The 15,658-nt window shown below is 46.0% G+C and overlaps 1 protein-coding gene across 1 annotated transcript in view; it reads left to right on the top strand.

The window, feature by feature from the left end:
- The window catches only part of LOC142312620 (alpha-2-macroglobulin-like), a 179,558-nt gene that overhangs the window by 60,552 nt on the left and 103,348 nt on the right, over window positions 1-15,658 (top strand). The window contains exons 11-12 of the mRNA XM_075351615.1: window positions 2,451-2,609; window positions 8,594-8,821. Coding sequence (XP_075207730.1) covers window positions 2,451-2,609; window positions 8,594-8,821 — 387 coding nt within the window. The remainder of the gene's footprint in view (window positions 1-2,450; window positions 2,610-8,593; window positions 8,822-15,658) is intronic.

Raw genomic sequence — 15,658 nt, 5'->3', positions numbered from 1 at the left:
GTTAAAGAGATCAGGGATGAGTGGCAGAGGGTACTGATTCTTTACAGTAATAGCATTAAGTTCACGGTAGTCAATACAAGGTCTGAGGCCACCATCTTTTTTCTCCACAAAAAAGAATCCAGCGCCGACTGGTGACCTGGATGGTCTGATAAACCCTTTCTGCAGACTGTCTGCTATATAATCTTTCATGGCCTGACGTTCTGGACCAGAAAGATTATAAATCCTACCCTTGGGGAGTCGGGAATTGGGGACCAAATCTATGGGGCAGTCATAATCTCTGTGTGGAGGTAATTTTTCAGAGTCAGAAACAGAGAACACGTCAGCAAATTCCCTGAATGCATGAGGTATGAGGACAGGTTCAGCTTTAGTCAGGTTAACAGATAACGACATACACGTCTCCTGACACTCAGGGCTCCAGCGCACAATCTCACCCTGGTGCCAGTCTATGACCGGGTTATGTTTGCGCAGCCATGGCATGCCCAATACCACTGCTGCTGTCAGGTTCTCAAGAACAAAAAAATGACACTGATTCTACATGCAGAGCCCCAACAAGCATAGAGATTTCTGGAGTTACAAGAGGTTAACCACACCCTGAGTGAGATCAATAGCAGAGATTTTAATGGGAGAATTCAGTCTCAGCAAAGGCAAACCCAGCTCTTTTGCTACATCAGAATTTATGAAATTAGCAGCAGAGCCATAATCAACAAAAGCCTGCAGACACACAGCTTTTCCCTGGTGAGACAATGAGACAGGTAACATTAACTTTATAGGGTCTGCAGGAAGTACCTGGGCGCCTGTGTGAGTATCCTGGGGCTCACTCAGGTGCAGTTGCTACTCTGGAATATCTCAGAATGTCTGATATCCAGGCTCTCATGATGGTCTCCCCAACGTGATCTGCTCCCTTTACGTCGACGGGACTCTGGATATGATGAGGGAGGTGCTGCAGAAGCTTGAACCTGGGCATATTGGAGCTCTTGTACTTGCTGTGCGAGTCCCTGAACCAAGCCAGACAGGGTCAGCACCTGGTCCATCACAGTTTGGAGAGGATCCATCTCTCTTTTTTTTTTGTGTTAGTGGTCCAGAGATAATGTAATGCCTGATTGGAGCCCAGACTCAGACTGGCTGTAAGGGGAGTCTAGAGAAAAGTTGCTCACAAAGCAGGACCCCAAGAACTCTGCAAACCTTTAACCCCTATACAGGGATTTGGAATTACACAGAGCTCCAGAGATCACTACCTGTTGTAGGCTGTAGTCCGTGGTTGTCAGGCAGAGTCAAAAACCAGGAGATGCAAAATAGGAACCGAATCGGCAGGCAAGGGCGTAGTGAGGAGACAAAGCAGAGGTCAAATCCGGAACTGGCAGCAAGGTACGAAAACGACAGGCAGGAAGGTAGTCAAAAAACAAGCAAAGGTCAGCGCACAGGAATCAACATACAAACAGCACATGAACCAGGAGTACAGAACTATCTCTGGCAGTGGTCATGTGACAGGGGGGGGAATAAGAAGGGTGTGGTGTCTTCCCATTGGCTGCAGGTGAATGTTGGCAACTTCAGCTGGAAGACACACACGCCACCTACAGTCAGCCAGTGGTACTGCAAGTTCCAGGGAAACCCAGCCTTGTGTGATGAGCGGAGCCTGTGCTCCGCAGAGCCACGGGCACCGACTCCTCTCCCATCACCAGCACTATCCATGGTGGGAACATGGCGTCGTCTGGCGATCGGAGCAGAAGTCGCAGGAGCGGGCTCCGGTGGGGACGTGACACATATGTGTTTAACATCACACGCCTGCCGCATCCCTCCCTGGTGGGAGGGGAAGGGGAGACATCAGACAAGGTCTGGTCAGAAGCAGGGCCAGAACGGGAACTCAGGCATCTCTACCATTAGGAGTATCCCTGAGATTAGGGAGAGCATAGAGCCCCCTAGCATGAGGAACAGCATAGGGACCCTATCCCATGTTACCCATCAAGTTACATTGTGACTATCGACCAGTATGTACCAATATTGGGAATGTGTAGAAGACAGCTGGGACCAGATTTTGATCAAGTTATAATTGAATCTGATTGAGAGCCCAGAAGATTCAAGGTAATGTTGAAAGTCAAAGGTTAATTTACTAAATCCCAACAAGATAATAAAAATTTAAATTTAGATTTTTAGGAGCAAAACAGTAACTATGCAGTGATGTGACAAGAATCTGCATAGCTAGCCATATGCTAAATAGCTGCTAGTTACATTTTTATGTATGGGATGGCCAAGATGATTGTCTATAAAATGAAGGTAGTCTCATGCTAAAAGCTGTAGTGGATGGTGAGATATGGAACCTGAAACTCAAAATTTCAAAACATTGTTGCCCTTTTACTTGTTAGTATGTATATATACTGTATATTATAAAATATATGCACAGTATGTTTTCAGGTCCAAACACTTTTAACATATAATTTAATTTCTTATTCCAGATTAAAGTGGAGGATGCTTTAGGACGTCCTAAACCAAACATTAAGGTTTCTCTAAGTGAAGGATTTAATTCGGAGGGCCAGATAATTGTGACCAATGAGAATGGCCAAGCATCGTTTACTTTAAACACAACCAACTGGAAAGATATCATAGAGTTGGTGGTATGATTATGGATTTTCACCTACATACAGTAGATTATAATTTCCATGGAACCACGAATTTCAGGAATTCGACTCACAGTTGATTCTCGCTGGATCGATCCACTCATTTCTATTTCCCACCCCAAGTTTCAGGAAAACTTGCATTTTATTTCTTTAAAATCTCTGGCATTTGTATACATACTGTATGAGTCTAGTGAGTGGTCCTATTAAGTGATTGAGTCTTCCCTCTATGACTGTGCCTGCAAAGATAGCTGGCAATCACTGAGTAAAGGGTGCTTTACATGCTGCAACATCGCTACAGATATATCGTCGGGGTCACGTCATTAGTGACGCACATCCGGCGCTGGTAGCGACATCGCAGCGTGTGACACCAAAGAGCGACTATCAACGATCGCAAAATCGTCCAAAAACGGTGATCGTTGACACGTCGCTCCTTTCCTTAATATCGTTGCTGCTGCAGGTACGATGTTGTTTGTCGTCCCTGCGGCACCACACATCGCTATGTGTGACACCGCAGGAACGACAAACATCTCCTTACCTGCGTCCACCGGCAATGCGGAGGGAAGGAGGTGGGCGGGATGTTACATCCCGCTCATCTCCGCCCCTCCGCTTCTATTGGACGGCCGCTTAGTGATGTCGCTATGACGCCGAACGCACCTCCCCCTTGAAGGAGGGATTGTTCGGCGGTCACAGTGTCGTCTCTGCGCAGGTATGTGCGTGTGAATAATGTTCGCTACGGCAGCGATCACCACATGTCGCACATACAACGGGGGCGGGTGTTATCGCGCTCGACATCGCTAGCAATCGCTAGTGATGTCGCAGCGTGCAAAGTACCCTTTAGACCGCCCATGTGCATACAAACAAGGGATTTCAATTAAGAAAATACATTTTAAACTGAATCTTTTCCAACATATCTATATATCATTCTTCTTTGCTTCTCCTTCTCTATATTATGCTGTTCACAGAAGGGACTACAACTACAGTGACACAGGTTCTATTTATGGATGCAGCCAATTTTAACTTTTTATTTTTTCCATCACCATAGCTGTTTGTAGCCTACTACAAAAAAAACGATAATATGTAGAATGCAATATTTGTAAAATATGATAAATAAAGTCAGCTATCTTTATTAGGCCTAAGACACACGGCATAAAAATCGGAGCTAGTGGAATGCGATAAAACATCGCATTCCACTCGGACCAATATTAGCCTAGGTGCCAGCACACATTAGCGATTATTTTCTCAGCCCTAATCGGACCGAGGAAATAATCGCAGCATTCTGCTGGTGCAATGCGATCCTTGTTTCTCTCGCACCTAGTCAAGTCTGTGGGGTGAGAGAAAAATCGCACTGCACCCACAGTACACCGGTGTACTGCGAGTACAGGGCGAGAATGGCAATAGCCTGCAACGGAGAAGAAAGAGATAAATCTCTCCCTCCGCTCCCCAGCGCCGACCTGCCCCTCCTCAGTGCCAGCCCGCCCCCCGCAGCTGTGGTCCGATGCATGATCGATCAAATAGGTACACGGCACTCTCAAGGGTTAATTTTCATATAATTTATTCCAAAATAGTTTCAAACATATGACGTTTCAGCCACTAGGTGGCCTTCATCAGACAACTGGTATCATAAACTGGCCAAAATTGGAGTGTCAAGGCAACGGTATCCACCGCTATACTGCATGTTTGAAACTATTTTGGAATAAATTATATGAAAATTAACCTTTAGGAGTGCCTTGTACCTATTTGATTGACTTACGGTTTGGAAACCAACAAGTGCACCTCAATATACCTCCCTTATATTGTCTGTGCCTTATCTTTTTACAACGATCGCATGATTGGACCTCAGTCGCAGTGACACTTGCATGACACTCGGCTCCTGCTGTGCTGCCAGCGTGAGCCGAGTGTCATGCGAAGATCGCAGTAGCCGCCTATGTGGCCCCGGCCTTAGTTACATACTGTACATGTATTTACTTGATTTATGTCAATGTTTCCCAAACTCCAGTCCTTACTTCAATCAACAGCTGATGTGCTCAGAATTTCCTTAGTATTTCACAGATGCTGCCTTGATTCCATTACCTGTACAATGCTTAGAAAATCCCAAAAACATGATCTGTTGGGGGTCGTGAGTACTGGAGTTTGGAAAACACTGATTTAGATGGATATTGACTACTTTGATGGCATTGAAAACAGGTGATCAGGTAGAGGGGGGTGCCAGGATTATGCCCCCACATATCTGATATTGATGACCTATCCTAAGGGGTACTTTGCACACTACGACATCGCAAGCCGATGGTAGCGATGCCGAGTGTGATAGTCCCCGCCCCCGTCGCAGCTGCGATATCTTGTGATAGCTGCCGTAGTGAAAATTATCGCTACGGCAGCTTCACATGCACTTACCTGCCCTGCGACGTCGCTCTGGCCGGCGAACCGCCTCCTTCCTAAGGGAGAGGGTCGTGCGGCGTCACAGCGACGTCACACGGCTGGCGGCCAATAGAAGCAGAGGGGCGGAGATGAGCGGGACGTAAACATCCCGCCCACCTCCTTCCTTCCTCATTGCAGCCGGGACGCAGGTAAGGAGATGTTCCTCGCTCCTGCGGCTTCACACACAGCGATGTGTGCTGCCGCAGGAACGAGGAACAACATTGTAACATCGGCCCTTCTGAAATTATGGAAATGACCGACGCTACACCGATCATACGATTTCGACGCTTTTGCGCTCGTTAATCGTATCAAAAACGATTTACACACTCCGATGTCGACAGCGACGCCGGATGAGCGTCACTTTCGATTTGACCCCACCGACATCGCACCTGCGATGTCGTAGTGTGCAAAGTACCCCTAAGGGTACTATAATATATTGGACAACCCCTTTTATGATTTATTATTTAATTAGATTTCAAAATGTGTTTATTTTTGTGATAGGTGTAATGCAGGGATAGTGATGTGATGATTGGACTGCTGGCCAGCAAACGCAGTATGCCAGACACACTTTGCGCTAGCCGTCAAACAATAGTACACCTTAAAGGGCCGGAGTACTTTTCACTCACCTTTCGGTCCTGGAGGGGCGACTTTGGCTGAGCCCTTTACAGGTAACAGCAGCGGGGTGGCTGGTGGCTGGGCACATGGGCCACAGATGGATCAAATGCACCAATAGAAGCAACAAAAGTTGTGCAAAACTAAACAAGTATTAGGTAAGGCTAGGGACAAAGCCAAGACCAAAGAAATAGAGCAAAAGAACAAACCAGGAGAAACTACTAACCTTATTATCCAAACACAACTGGAAATAATCAGCACTGACTAGAGAAGATGGCGGGTTTAAATATCTCTCTCTTGTATCAGCTGAGACTGCTGAGCTAACTCCCAATATCCACCTTCAACCCAAAGTAGCAAAGGAGGGGGTGAGGAAGACTGACTGGAAGGAACCTCCCACTACCTTGCTTAAACCAGAAGACATGGCGTCCTATATCCCCTGGAAACAGCTGACACTAGAGGACCCGGCATCCAGGGACCCCTGAATTGCATAATCACTGGGAGAGACGGTGCCTCGCCTCCTAGCAAGTGAGTTTCTTAGAGCGCAAAACACAGCCAGAGAGAACATCTTCACTAGCTCCGCCCCCTGGAGGCAATGCCCCACCCCTTATGTTCAGTGAGGGGCGATAGGTGACCCGACGGAGAACCGGAGTATGCCCGGGAGTGCGAGAGACTCGCTTGGGTGCAGATGTATGAGAAGGATTAACCCCCCCCCCTGGAGACCTGTCATGACGCCCACCAATATGCAAACCGCCAGAATTGAGAATAGGTACTTTTTAATTTATTAAACTAAAAAATTCAGGAAAAAAATGTGTTTTGTAATGCCATTTTTTAAGAAAACACAAAGAAATCCAGCTCGTCAGGTGAAGAAACCAAAAGAATTTATTTCAACATGCAGGTACAAAAATCATATGACCAGCGCTACACGTTTCAGATAAAAAGAATCAACCTTAATCGATTCTTTTCACCTGAAACGCGTAGCGCTGGTCATGTGATTTTTGTACCTGCATGTTGAAATAAATTCTTTTGGTCCCTTCACCTGAAGAGCTGGATTTCTTGGTGATTTTTTGGATTTATTTGGTTGCGGCAGTGCCTGTCCATGCTCCATGGAAGAGGCCGGGAGTGAGCACATACGCGGTGAGCTGATATTCCTTTTGAACTTCAATTTTTTAAGACCCAAACCTTTTTCTTTTTTTTTAATTGATGAAACTGCGAGGTCTTTTTTTTTTTCCAACCTGTAGTTTTTACTTAAAACTATTTTAGGTACATATGATGTTTTGATTTCTGAGGTTTCATTTTTTTTTCTTTATTTTAGGAGTTAAATGATTTTACATCACTAGATTTTACTTTTTTTACACTCACCAATACTAAATACAGTCATATGAAAAAGTTTGGGCACCCCTATTAATGTTAACCTTTTTTCTTTATAACAAATTGGGTTTTTGCAACAGCTATTTCAGTTTCATATATCTAATAACTGATGGACTGAGTAATATTTCTGGATTGAAATGAGGTTTATTGTACTAACAGAAAATGTATAATCTGGATTTAAACAAAATTTGACAGGTGCAAAAGTATGGGCACCTCAACATCAAAGTGAGATTAATATTTTGTAGATCCTCCTTTTGCAAAAATAACAGCCTCTATTCGCTTCCTGTAGCTTTTAACGAGTTCCTGGATGAAGGTATTTGACCATTCCTGTTTACAAAACAATTCCAGTTCAGTTAAGTTTGATGGTCGCCGAGCATGGACAGCACGCTTCAAATCATCCCACAGATTTTCAATGATATTCAGGTCTGGGGACTGGGATGGCCATTCCAGAACATTGTAATTGTTCCTCTGCATGAATGTCTGAGTAGATTTGGAGTGGTGTTTTGGATCATTGTCTTGCTGAAATATCCATCCCCTGCGTAACTTCAACTTCGTCACTGATTCTTGCACATTATTGTCAAGAATCTGCTGATACTGAGTTGAATCCATGCGACCCTCAACTTTAACAAGATTCCCAGTGCCGGCATTGGCCACACAGCCCCAAAGCATGATGGAACCTCCACCAAATTTTACTGTGGGTAGCAAGTGCTTTTTTTGGAATGCCGTGTTTTTTTGCCTCCATGCATAATGCCTTTTTGTATGACCAAACAACTCAATCTTTGTTTCATCAGTCCACAGGACCTTCTTCCAAAATGTAACTGGCTTGTCCAAATGTGCTTTTGCATACCTCAGGCGACTCTGTTTGTGGCGTGCTTGCAGAAACGGCTTCTTTCGCATCACTCTCCCATACAGCTTCTTCTTATGCAACGTGTGCTGTATTGTTGACTGATGCACATTGACACCATCTGCAGCAAGATGATGCTGCAGGTCTTTGGAGGTGGTCTGTGGATTGTCCTTGACTGTTCTCACCATTCTTCTTCTCTAACTTTCTGATATTTTTCTTGGCCTGCCACTTCTGGGCTTAACAAGAACTGTACCTGTGTTCTTCCATTTCCTTACTATGTTCCTCACAGTGGAATCTGACAGTTTAAATCTCTGAGACAACTTTTTTTATCCTTCCCCTGAACAACTATGTGGAATAATCTTTGTTTTCAGATCATTTGAGAGTTGTTTTGAGGAGCCCATGATGCCACTCTTCACAGGAGATTCAAATAGGAGAACAACTTGCAAGTGGTCACCTTAAATACCTTTTCTCATGATTGGATACACCTGCCTATGAAGTTCAAAGCTCAATGAGATTACAAAACCAATTTAGTGCTTTAGTAAGTCAGTAAAAAGTAGTAGTAGGACCAAGTGGATAGAAGGGAAATGCTTCTAATGTTTCTTCCAGTGAGAGAAAGGGAAAGTGATACAGGAAGTTACATCTCTTGATAAGCCCCCACCTCCCCCAAAAATTGACTGTATGCCTATGAAATTATGCATTCTTTCAGTAGAAGACCATTAAATATTTATTTATTTTCTTAAAGGCACAAACAGTCTTGGACCGCGAACCACATGTGGATGTTGGAATTCAGCCCGATTTTGACAGAGCTACACAAGCTGTAACCCAGTTCTACTCTCGGAGCAGGAGCTACTTGAAACTAAATTCTTTGAATCATGTTCTTCCATGTCAGGGCAGTCAAGATGTCCTTGTGGAATACATCATTAATCACAGAGAGATGAACGGGGTCATGAAATTATCGCTACATTATCTGGTGAGACATATTAACTAGGGATGATCGAATACCTCAAATATTCGACTTTGCGAATATTTGCCAAATAAATCGCCGCTATTCGACTATTCGCGAATATTCGATGCGCAATGTAAGTCTATGGGAATCCCCGAATAACAACTATTCTGAACTATTCGGGCTTCCCATAAACTAACATTGCGCATCGAATATTTGCATAGCGGCGACCTATTCTATTAAAATAAAGGCGTGTGAGGAATTAATCGAATGATCATGATCCAATACACTATAATGAAAAGAAGTATTCTTATGCACAGGCAAGCAATCCCTGACTCCCATTTGTGATCCATACATAGTATTTAATAATTGATGGAATAGGTGGACACAAGGTGTTTTCAAACTATTTGCACTTTATAAGATAAGAAAGAGCAAAACTTGTAAGGGTGCATGCCCATGATCAGTGTTTGCAGCATTTTGGACGCAGCTGAAACATGCCTTGCACAGTACAAGCATAGTAGATGGGATTTCTAGAAATCCCGTGCCCACTGTGTTTGTTTTTTCTGCAGCAAACACTGACCTGCGGTGTGTCTTTCCAGACTGCAGCATGTCAATTGTTTGCTGCGGATTCGCATGCGTCCTCCTTAGGGAGAACACAAGCGAGAGACTGCAGCGCACTAAACCCTGATTGTGGGTACGATCAGCTGCGGTCTCCTGCGTTCTCCTTCGAAGGAGATGGAGTGAGTCCTGATCATGGGCACATGCCCTTAGCGTTATATACACTGTCAAAAGTGGACCTGATAATGGAAGTTTAGTAGAAGCTTTTTGATAGCTCCCCAAAGGGCTCACATAGTACTACTATATGGTGCCCACATAATATAGAGATTTATTCGTAAATAATACAACCAAGTAGTTCTCAATTATTCAAGGTTGCTCACATAGATAGGGAGGACAGAAGCGTGAGTGAATTTTTCTTACCTCAGCACCCCTGACATCTCCTGTATTAGATCAGATAGACAGGTTAGACAGCAGTGTGAGCAGCCTCTTCTTACCTCAGTCCACTAGGTATCTCTGGTATTGGATTAGAGAAACAGGGTGGGTGTCTATGTGAGCAGCCGCTCTTCTCTCAGCATTGCTGGTATCTCTATTATCAGATCATGTAGACATAGTGGACAGCAGTGTGAGCTACCTCTTCTTACCATAGCATTCCTGGTATCTGCAGTATTAGGTCAGAGTGACAGGGTGGACAGTAGTGTAAGCAGCCTCTTCTTCTTTCAGCACTTCTGGTATCTCTAGTATCAGATCATATAGACAGGGTGAGCAGATGTGTAAGCAGCCTCTTCTTACCACAGCACCTCTGGCATCTCTAGTATTAGATCAGGTAGACAGGGTGGATGGCAGTGTGAGCAGCCTCTTATTCTCTCAGCACTTCGGTTATCTCTAATTTCATATCATATAGACAGAGTTGACAGCAGTGTGAGTGACTTCTTCTTACCTCAGCACCTCGCCTATCTCCAATATTAGATTAGAATAACAGTGTGGACAGTAGTTTGAGCAGCCTGTTATTACCTCAGCACCCCCGATATCTTCAGTATTATATCAGATATACAGGGTAGATAGTAGTGTGAGCAGCCTCTTTTTACCTCAGCACCCCTGATACAGTGAAGGAAAAAATTATTTGATCCCTTGCTGATTTTGTAACTTTGCCCACTGACAAAGGCATGACCCTGGAATTGTTGATTCCGGTCTTCCTTTCATACCCCACCACTCCATTCCCCTTACTTATCTAAAATAACTACACAGACACCAATTTATCTTTGGATAATTTTGGCCATAGTGTAATGCCTGATTGGAGCCACAGACTCAGACTGGCTGTAAGGGGAGTCTAGAGAAAAGCCGCTCACAAAGAAGGACCCCAAGAACTCTGCAACCCTTTAACCCCTATACAGGGATTTGGAATTACACAGAGCCCCAGAGATCACTACCTGTGTTAGGCTGTAGTCCGTGGTCGTCAGGCAGGGTCAAAAACCACGAGATGCAGGAATAGGAACCGAATCGGCAGGCAAGGGCGTAGTGAGGAGACAAAGCAGAGGTCAAATCAGGAACTGGCAGCAAGGTACAAAAACGACAGGCAGGAGGGTAGTCAAAAAACAAGCAAAGGTCAGCGCACAGGAATCAACATACAAACAGCACATCAGCCAGGAGTACAGAACTATCTCTGGCAGTGGTCATGTGACAGGAGGGGGAATAAGAAGGGTGTGGTGTCTTCCCATTGGCTGCAGGTGAATGTTGGCAACTTCAGCTGGAAGACACACGCCACCTACAGTCAGCCAGTGGTACTGCAGGTTCCAGGGAAACCCAGCCTAGTGGATGAGCGGAGCCTGTGCTCCGCAGAGCCACGGGCACCGACTCCTCTCCCATCACCAGCACTATCCATGGTGGGAACATGGCGTCGTCTGGCGATCGGAGCAGAAGTCGCAGGAGCGGGCTCCGGTGGGGACGTGACACATAGCAGCCATTTATTAAACAAAAAACATAACAAATAAAATTGCAATATGGTAAGGTCCTTGAAGCTACAAACCCTGGTGATTCCTACAAACCAAACCATAAAGCCAACTTGCTCCCAGCCGTTGCCCTCACTGGCTCAGGAGCACCAAACGGTAAGGGTTAATCCTCCGTTAACCCCAAACACACCCACAGGGGCCCCGACATACCCCGTCGGGATTCCCCCCAAAAATCACCATGTGACCAGCCATTCTGCCAATGAGGGGATCCATACCCGGATGCATTCCCCGAACCAATTTTAAACCAACTTCAAGGACCCACCAATGAAACCGCCACAATGAAGGCACCTTGATAACCTTCAAGTGCCTGAGACCCCCCCGCAACCGCAGAGCCCTCTCAATACCTCCCTGCAGGCCGAGGGCCCATAAATCAATCACCACCGCATTCAAGTGCACCCTGTCTGCCAACCAAAATTCCTCTTCCGTCCTTTCCAACTCAACATGTCGAATTGAAACTCCCCCGTTCCGACTAACAAACTTCGAAATCGCCCTATTAACCTTCGCCCGCTCCTTGTTCAACCTGTCAACACACCGCGCTTTTTGCGAACTCCTTCTCGCCACCATCTCAGACCAAACTATCGTTAGATGTGGAAAAGACACTCATAACCGTAATAAATCATGCTTGATGTCTTTTATAATAATAATAATAATAATCTTTATTTCTATAGCGCCAACATATTCCGCAGCGCTTTACAATTCAGGAGGCTCATATACATATACATATCATATACATAAACATATACAAACAAGTAACAATTATAGAAGATACAATATTTAAAGGGAAAAATGGCAACCCTGCTCGTGAGAGCTTTTATCAAAATCCGAAAAGGACGCTCACCCAGATCATTCCCCCCGACATGTAAAACCAAAACGTCAGGATGCCTGTCTAACCGGGCATATCTATGCACCTCTTGCAACACCCTGTTCCACCCCAAACCCCGAACCCCAAGCCAACGAACGAGAGCCCTATCCCTCTCAAAACCTAGCTGTCTCCCGTTCCTTCTCGCATCCGCTCGCCGGGCTCCCCAATATACATAAGAAAGGCCAAGGATCCAAACCAGAGGAGGGGGGATGTTCTGCAATACAAAATGCACAAACAAACATCACCATTTAATTGCATTACAAACCCCAATTTAAAAACATACAGTCGACCCACCCCTCCCCCCCCTCCCTCTGCTACGGTAGCACCCCCAGCTCAGTTTCCGACGACCGCCTGGGGGCGGACATACAACTTAAAACGCTGCGACATCCACCTACCAATCTGCTTAACTGTCTCTTCCGGCAGACTACACATAGAGGCCTCTGTCGCTGCCCCAATGCAAAAGGAATGTGACGCGAAAGATCTCGGATCTAACCCCAACGACTTCAAACACGCCCTATAAACACTCACAAATTGGTATCTCGATAAAAAGGACCCGTCCTCATGACATAACAAGGGGCCATCCACATTCGGGCGAATCTTTTCAAAATTCCCGAGACACCTGAATGGGCATAACCGATGCCATAACCACCCCTAAACGAACTAGCCTACCCGCGCCTCTTTGATCTGTTTTAGATTTCCGAATCCAAAATTCAATTCCATCTTCCACAGCGATGATGTCACCAAGACCTTCGCCCCCGAGAGACATCTTACTGGGCGATACCAATTCACCAACCCGCAGAGCCCCAAAAAACGCCAAGGAAAACGCTAACCTGAACAAACTCACCTCAAAGGGAGATATACAGACAACCCGCAATGCCATACCCAACCGTTCCAGTAAGCTAAATGACACAGGCCATCTACCATCCCGCGGCTTGCGTCCTTTACGAAATCCCTTCAAAGCCTGAACCACCCAAAAACTCTTAGTCAAATCCTGTAAACCCAGCAACCGAAAACAAAATGCTAAGCCCGCAATAGGGGATTCACCTTTGCAAAAGACCACCCTATACCTGCCGCCTCCCGCAACTTTTCCAACAATACTCCCAACTGATCCTCTTCAGAAAATCCACAATCATGCAACCACTGCTCACAAAGACTCCATGCTACCTGATACGCCGTCCATGTGTTACCAGACAAGGACGCCCGAATCAGTGGTCCCGCTGCCTGAAGACCACGTTCCAAAGCTGTGCTGGGCACTCCAAGCCACTGGCCTCTGCCTCTGGCGCGCAACCGATCCCACTGAAAACGAGAGAGGGAATCGGCTATTAGGTTCTGAACTCCTGGCACATGAGCTGCTGTAACGTACGCATTGATTTGCAAACAAACCAACACCAGCTCCCGTAACACCCGAACAACTGGAGGAGAGGACGCCGAAAACTTTTTAATGACCAACACCACCCCCATATTGTCACAGTTAAAATGAATCTTCTTGTTCGCCAACTGGTCTCTCCAAAGATAAAGCGGCACCAATATCGGAAACATTTCCATTAGCGCCACATTCCTTGTCAAGCCTTCAGGAATCCACCTGTCAGGCCACCGATCCGCACACCACTGACCCTGGAAGAAAGCCCCAAAACCCGAGCTGCCCGCCGCATCCATGAACAACTCTAAATCAAAATTGTCCCTTACCTCCTCCATCAGCAGAGAATGACCGTTATAATGCTCCAAAAACTGTCCCCAAACTGCTAGTCCACTCTGTGTTCCGCCGATAAACGAATCTAATGGTGTGGAGCGAGCACCCCCGCCGTGACACTAGCAAGTCGTCGTGAAAAAATTCGACCCATTGGCATTACCCGACAAGCAAAGTTAAGTTTTCCCAAAAGAGACTGAACCTCCCTTAATTGTAACTTCTTCACCCTCCATGCCCTTGCTACTTCGTCCTTCAGCCCGTTGACCTGTCCTCAGGAAGCCGAACTTCCCAGGCCACAGAATCGATCACAATACCTAGGATACTTATGCAAGTAGCCGGCCCCACTGTTTTTTCAGGTGCTAAAGGCACCTCAAAGCAACCCGAAACCCACTCCATTGCCGCTAAAATCCCGGCACACTGCGCCGAATCAGCAGGACCTACACACAAAAAATCATCTAGGTAATGTACCACTGATGACAAACCCGAAACGTCCCGAACATTCCAAAAAAGAACTAAAAGTTTAAAAAAATGCGCACGAAATCGAACACCCCATGGGCAAACAGCGATCTACAAAATAGCCACCCTCCTAACAACAACCCAACAGCTTAACACAATCCAGATGCACTGGCAAGAGCCAAAAAGCTGATTCAATATCTGTCTTAGCCATCAGCGCCCCCCCCCTCCCACATCTCTTTACCCACTTTGTAGCCTCATCGAATGACGTATATACCACTGAACACAGCTCAGCTGGTATTCCATCATTCACCGACCTGCCTGTTGGATGAGGCAAATGGTGAATCAGCCGAAATTTCCCTGGCTCCTTTTTTGGCATCACCCCCAATGGCGACACCACCAAATCGGGAAAAGAAGGGGCTCGGAACGAGCCCGCCATTCTCCCCAATGCCTCTTCCTTTCCTAATTTTTCTGCCATGATCACTGAATGCTGGTATGCAGAAACGAGATTCCTAGTTGCCCCCAGAACCTCAAAAACAGGAGCAGGAATCCTAAAACCCTCCCCAAAACCCAATCGCCACACTTTTATCCTATCCGGGTATCTATTTAGGTACGGAAGCATTGCCGTCAATTCACTAAATTCACCGGCGTCAGACCATTGGGTATGGGAGCTGCCGGGCTTGGGTTTTCCCTTCTTAAAGCACTTAGACACTACGTGGGATGTCCCGTTACAATGGGTGCAGAGGTGCTTAAAACGGCACGTGGCCCCAAACTTACACTGCCCATCGTTGAATTGCCAGCATACACCTAGCTTCTGTGATACCGCCTGACCCTGTTGACCACTGGCACCCTGATTTCCAGACTGTCCGGAAGTCCCGGCCCCGCCTTGAAAGGGCTGGCCATACCTAGCCGGCGCAATGACTCGCAACCAGAACCCTATATCTTTTTGATCCCATCTTATAGATGGACGTACTGCTTTCCTCTGACGAAACTGTTCGTTATATCGAAGCCAAGTCTGCCCCCCATACACCCTGTAAGCCTCCCTTATCGAATCCATATAGCAAAACAAATGAGAACAATTCTCCGGCGCCATTTCTCCAATCACACTTGCCAAAATTGCGAAGGCTTGCAACCAATTATTAAACGTCTGAGGGATCAAGCGCCACCGCCGCTTCTCCTCATCCTCCTTCTTGCTATCATCCTTTTTCCCTTTGTCCAGATTAAATTATGCCAAGGGAAGGAGGCAAAAGATCTCGACATATTCATCCTTCCAAATCTTTTCCCTCACCTCCTTCTTA

Source organism: Anomaloglossus baeobatrachus, chromosome 5, assembly GCF_048569485.1.
Source record: "Anomaloglossus baeobatrachus isolate aAnoBae1 chromosome 5, aAnoBae1.hap1, whole genome shotgun sequence".
In the NCBI taxonomy this organism is placed as follows: domain Eukaryota; kingdom Metazoa; phylum Chordata; class Amphibia; order Anura; family Aromobatidae; genus Anomaloglossus; species Anomaloglossus baeobatrachus.
This window is presented reverse-complemented; position numbering and strand designations above follow the sequence as displayed.